This window comes from Phocoena phocoena, chromosome 8 (genome assembly GCF_963924675.1).
Source record: "Phocoena phocoena chromosome 8, mPhoPho1.1, whole genome shotgun sequence".
NCBI lineage: Eukaryota > Metazoa > Chordata > Mammalia > Artiodactyla > Phocoenidae > Phocoena > Phocoena phocoena.
In genome coordinates this window covers 31,767,436-31,773,466 of record NC_089226.1, presented here as the reverse complement: position 1 = coordinate 31,773,466, position 6,031 = coordinate 31,767,436, and the positions used below count along the sequence as shown (strand labels likewise).

The 6,031-nt window shown below is 41.5% G+C and overlaps 1 protein-coding gene across 3 annotated transcripts in view; it reads left to right on the top strand.

The window, feature by feature from the left end:
* Window positions 1-257: 257 nt before the first annotated feature.
* FOLH1 (folate hydrolase 1) overlaps window positions 258-6,031 on the top strand; it is a 76,654-nt gene continuing 70,880 nt past the window's right edge. For 2 of the 3 annotated variants that reach the window (XM_065882666.1, XM_065882665.1), the window contains exons 1-3: window positions 388-505; window positions 2,719-2,824; window positions 5,827-6,013. In XM_065882666.1, the coding sequence (XP_065738738.1) occupies window positions 388-505; window positions 2,719-2,824; window positions 5,827-6,013 (411 nt within the window). Of the gene's footprint in view, window positions 506-2,718; window positions 2,825-5,826; window positions 6,014-6,031 lie in introns of all 3 variants that reach the window. The other variant, XM_065882664.1, reaches the window with a different exon arrangement.

Here is a 6,031-nt window from a genome sequence, read left to right as displayed (position 1 = left end):
GGATTGTGGTCTGGAAGTGGAGAAAGGAGAACAGTTAGTTCTTTGCTTCCTCCTTCCCTTTCTTCCTTCTTTTCCTTTTATTTTAAAATAAGGGCTAGAAATTTTCAAAGTAAACTTTTTTTTAAGCATCCCTCCGAAGGGGCCGGGTTTTCTTCTTCTGAGGACTGATGCTGCCTCTTGCTCTCCGGGATTGGTTGAGAGTAAACTAGAAACACTTTCAGGGGCGGAGAAACTGGGAGTGCCCTGGGAGTGCGAGTGGACTCTAGGCTGCAGAACTGCTAAGAGCGGCCCTCGAAGGAGGAAGCCTTTGTCCCGCCGCCCGCGAGGCAGCAGGGTGGCCACCGCAGAGGCACCGGTCCCCGGAGGCCCCGCCGGCCACACGCTGAGATGTGGAATCCCCTGCGCGAAACCGACTCGACCTTTGTCGCCTGGCGCCGCCCGCGCTGGCTGTGCGCTGGGGCCCTGGTGCTGGCCGCCTGCCTCTTCGTCCTCGGCTTCCTTTTCGGTACGGGGGCCCTCGCCACGCACAACCCCGAGCCTACCCGGCTGTTCGGCGGTTCGCGGGATTCCCGGGCCAGCTGCCGCGTGGGGCCAGCTGCTGGTCTCCCGGTCTCCCGGGGGGTGGGGGAAAGTGGGGACGAGCACCCGCGAGTTAGGTGGGAGTTGCTGGGGGCGGTGCACAGCTGGGTTCTGGACGGGCTACCGTAGGACAGTCACCCAGGGTAAGGAGTAGAACGGAGAGACTCAAACTGAACTTGAGAAAGTTCCAACTGCTGAGGCCCTGCGAGCAATCGGTACGTTTTAGCAGGAGCGCCGGATCTCGGGGGGCATTTGCTAGGTCGTCCAAGGAGCTTTGCAAGAAACGACTCTAACCTGTTTGGGGTCTTTATCTAGTGCCTGTGCCTGGAGTAGGTAGAACTCAGGGCACTGCAGCGTGGGAGCCCTATTCTCTCATTCTTTCATCCTTGGGAGTAAATAAAGAGGAACATTTAGGAGCTAACCGGCTGACATTGTCAGTGCTCTGAACAGATCCTTAATAGCAGTTCTTGAGCGTTTTCCCGTGTGTACTGATTTGCAGACTTAACCCAACTCTCCATGATAACCAGGGAGCAGCACAGATTCGCTGAGACTCTTTTATATTCTAATTTTAACTCTGCAACTTCTCTGTGGCCTTGAGCAAGTTACCGAGTCTCTCTGAGCCACAGTTTGTCAACCTTTGTAAGAATACTATCTGTAACTTAGTGGGAATCATAAACGAAATAGCATCTAAAGCTCCTGGCACAGTACTGGGGTATTGGCACTTTTTAAAAAGTCTTTCCTGGTGAGGAGATGCTTCTAACTGGACATTAATGCACAGGACTAGCGTTAAGGTATAGCCTGGTAGTTCGGCCGTACTCTGAATTCTGGGTCCCATTCTGGGATTTAGAAGACCAGGGCATAGACCAACTAAGCTGGCTCAAATTCAGCCTCTTCTTGCTTGTTGTGTAACCTTTGAGCCACACTGCTCATAACTAGCATGTGGATATTAGGGTTATTGTGGGGCTTAGATAAGTGTGCTCGTTAAGGCCACACTTCTACTCGAGTTTCAGTTTTCTAAGCTGTACAACGTGGGCAAGGGTAGCATGAGGATTAAGATCTTCTGCATCTTTTAAAAGCATTTTATTCGTCCCAGTATTGCCCTCAGCCCCATCCTTATATTCACTGCTCAACGGCTGTGGGTTTTTTACTAATGTTTGTTAATTCTCTACTCCCTCCCTCCCTCCCACAGGCCTCCGTCCTCTTTATCCAGCTCATTTTTTAGATCTCAATTCAAGCCTTTTATCCTCCGAGTGCCCTTATCCTACAGTCTAATCCAAGTCCCTTTATTTTACATACTGGTGGAACTGTATTTCCATTTGCTGCCAACCATTTACTTCAATATGCGTGTATATATGCATGTGTGTAACGTGTATGTGATTAATAACTGGAAAGCTCCATGAGAGCTAGCTGGGTGATTTTGGTAACCATTTTACGCACAGATCATATCATTTATCTAAATAAACTATGTCACGAAGCCAACTACCTGGGCTAATGGCTCTGCTATCTGGCTACCCATTGCTCTAGTCTCTGTGTTCACTGTGTGTCTTGCAGAGATGTTGGGTGAATTGGAGTTTCACTGTATCTCTCTGAAGTTGAACTTTTAAAGCCTACTTCAACTGCAAGCGCAAAATATTTAAGCGTATTTTGCTTTAGTTTCCGAACCAGAACAAATTAGAAGTCTGAATTGCCTTCAACTCTTTGAGATAATTTATGTACTTGAAATATACTCATAATTAATTCATTACAAACATTTACTAAATGCTTATTCTGGGTCAGCAGAGGCATCATCACTGGGGATAGAAGCTTTAAGGAGAAAGAAGGTGGATCTCCTTTTTGCCTTCATTTTTCCCATCAGTTGAACCATCTTCAATTTTAGTGCTAATTTCATAAAACATTTCTTAGAATAACAGCAATACTTACTGAAATTGGGTTAAAAAATACGTTGCAACTGATTTGTAATTAAGTCTGTCTGCATGATTTTTTTTCCAATGGAAGTAGGCAAGAGCAATGAAACTTCAGAAAATCTCAGTTAATACCAGAGGTCATTGATGTTTTATATATGATAAATACAATAATAAGGAAAGATAGGCCCTGTCTATAAGCTCATATCTCATTCCTATATTTGTTTGTATTTTACAGGATGGTTTATAAAATCCTCCAGTGAAGCTACTAACATTCCACAGCATAATGTGAAGAAAGCATTTTTGGATGAGTTGAAAGCAGAGAACATCAAGACATTCTTGTAGTAAGCATATACTTAAAAGTTTACTATTCTGCTTAGAAGTTTTGATCCAATATTTCATAAACAGAAACTGACTTTTTAGAAAGGTTTTATTACTGAAGATCTTGTATCATGTTTCATCTGGAGAGGATTGTACCTTCAGCTGAACTTTATCATGATAGATGTTTTAAAGCAGGTGTCAGCAGACGTTTTCTATAAAGGTCCAGCTTTTGTAGGCCAGCTGATCTCTGTCCCAACTACTCAGCTCTATCACCAAAAAAGTGATAGTAAATACGTAATTGAATAAGTGTGACAGTTTCGATAAAACTTCATTTGTAGGCACTGAAATTGAAATTTCATATAAATGATATGTCACAAAATATTATTCCTCTTGATTATTTTCACCTATTTAAAATGTGATAACCATTCTTAGCTTGTGGGCTGTACAAAGAAAGGAAGTGAGCTGGATTTGGTCAGTGAAACATAGTTTGCTGACTCCTGTTTCAGAGGAAGATAGTATATTTTAGTCAAAAGAATAAATTTTGGACTTCAAAGTCAGACATACACGTTTAAATTCCATCTTCGCCCACTGATACTAAAGTAACTTTGAGTGAATACTTAACCTTCCGGAGCCATCATTTTCACCTCTATAAAATGGGGATAGTGATATTGTTCTGATGAGCATGAAATTAGAGAGCATATGTGTGACCTAGTGTAAACACCAGCTCCCTATTTCCTGAAATAGCTATCCCTGCTGTAGGGAAAAAGAGGTAAATGAGTAAATATAAAAAGTATTTGCAAGGCAACTAAAAATAAAACACTTTTATTGAATAATTGATTGGAATACTTAGCTTTTTCAAAGTGACATACTTGAAGTCCTGATAACGATTAAAGGACTCCTTAGTGAATACAAGTTATAATTTTATGTAAAAACAGTCAAGTAAATATATATATGTATAGATGTACATACACATAGTCATACAAACACATATGTCTATTTAATTATGATAGAATTAAAACTATGAATAAAATTTGCTAGGGTACCTATCATGTCTTTTGAAGGGCCATTTCAAGTGAGAGACCCAGAAGCTTAAATTTTGTGGAAATCCTTCTGTCTCTTGCACTTCTTTCACTATAATATGTATAATAGGTATAATAAAAGTGGAAGTCTGGCGAGATATAATCTTCACTCCTAGACAGGGGTGCTGCCTCTGCTTCATTTTTCCTTTTCTAACGTGTGAGATGGAATGACTAGCAAGGAAATAAAATGAATGCCTGCCTCTAGCTCACTTTCTGGGCCGTCGGCTTCTTGCTTACTCTCCCTGGCCTTGACCAAGTTCCTCTAACTGTTTAGAACTTAAGGGTTTTCATCATTAACAAACAAAAGAAAGAGATTAACAGAACCCCCCACTCACCCCTCCAAGAACCACAGAACCTCCAGAAGCCTCCTGGACTCTCCAGAATTCCAATTAGCCATTTGTCCATCAGAGTGCTTTCAGTCTATTTAGACCCTTAGGTTAGGGGTCATTAAAGCCTCAGATCCTCTGTCTTGTTCCCCTTTCTAATCCTTTGCTTTACTACTAAAAATGCTCTACTACTTCTAAGTCACCTGACTCTCAATAGTGGCTGGGGGGAGGTTAAGTAGGGACTGCCTTTTCATTCTCCCTAGGGGTGCAAGGTTGTCCTATGTTTTCCCTTTTGTTTTGTAACATCTAGTTAAACTCTCAGATCTGTTCACTATTTTGCATGTCTTTAGAGGGAATTTCCTTCTCCACCCAGTTGTGAAAGACAAGATTATTTCAGAAGAGTGTCTTAGCTTTCACTGATCTACATTTGAATACCAGTTCCATCTTTCACTGGCTGTCTTTAAGTCATCTAACTTCTCCAAGCACTGTACTTTTGTAAATCAGATGCAATGTATGAAAACAGTAATACCAATAGCTCCCTTTATTAATTGAGATAACATAATGCTACTTGGAACATATATAAACTTTTCTAGCCAGAAAGAGATGTATGAGCCTATTTGTTTTGTTAATACATGTTGTTGGCCATTTTGGATAATTTGTAAATTATTCTTATTAGAAAACAACTGGATATTCTAATAGAATCAAGACAGTGTGACACAATTCTCAATTGATGAAAACAAACAAAAAAAACGAACTTCTGTTTCTTAGCAGTTGTCTAATTGAGCCTCAAATCTTTGTGAATTAGTGAGGTAGCACTATTCTCCCCATGTATGGAGGAGAAATTGAAGACATGGCCAGGATTACACAACAAGTTAGTGGCAAAACCTGTAATACACTGATTTTGTAGCCAATTGATTTACTTATCCTTGGAAACAAATCTTTTCTCCTACTCATCATTTTCAGGATTAACTTTGCTCCAAATGAGTGGGTTCTAAACCTGATCATGGAACACCATTGCATCTTGGTGGGTAATGACAAAACTTTTACCAGGAATTTCACTCATAATGTTACCTAACCAAAGTTGGGTGGGCTAGCCTGCTGTGCAGCAAAGCCAGTCTGCTGACACCAGGTTGAGGTGAAGGAGTCCAGCATTTACTGTAGGGCGTCAAATAGGGAGAACAGACAGCTTATGCTCAAAAGACCAGAAATCCCAGGTGGCTTTCAGGGGAGGGTTTTTTTGTTTTTTTAGCAACATATATAATTCCTTCTCTCCTTTATTATTTATTATTATTATTATTTTTTGTGGTACGTGGGACTCTCACCATTGTGGCCTTTCCCATTGCGGAGCACAGGCTCTGGACACGCAGGCTCAGCAGCCATAGCTCAAGCGCCCAGCCGCTCCGCAGCATGTGGGATCTTCCCGGACCGGGGCACAAACCCGTGTTCCCTGTATCGGCAGGCCGACTCTCAACCACTATGCCACCAGAGAAGCCCCCACTTTGCTTTTGTAATGTATAACACCTCAAAATATTTTTTAATGTAAATCAGCCTTATTTGGTTGTTGATTTAAGAAAAAGTCTGACTAAAAATTTCTAACCACTTTCAATTTTTTTTCAACAGTAATTTTACAAGGATACCACATTTAGCTGGAACAGAACAGAACTTTCAGCTTGCAAAGCAAATTCAATCTCAGTGGAAAGAATTTGGCCTGGATTCTGTTGAGTTAGCCCATTATGATGTCCTGTTGTCCTATCCAAATAAGACTCATCCCAACTACATCTCAATAATTGATGAAGATGGAAATGAGGTAAAAAGAAAGAAAGAA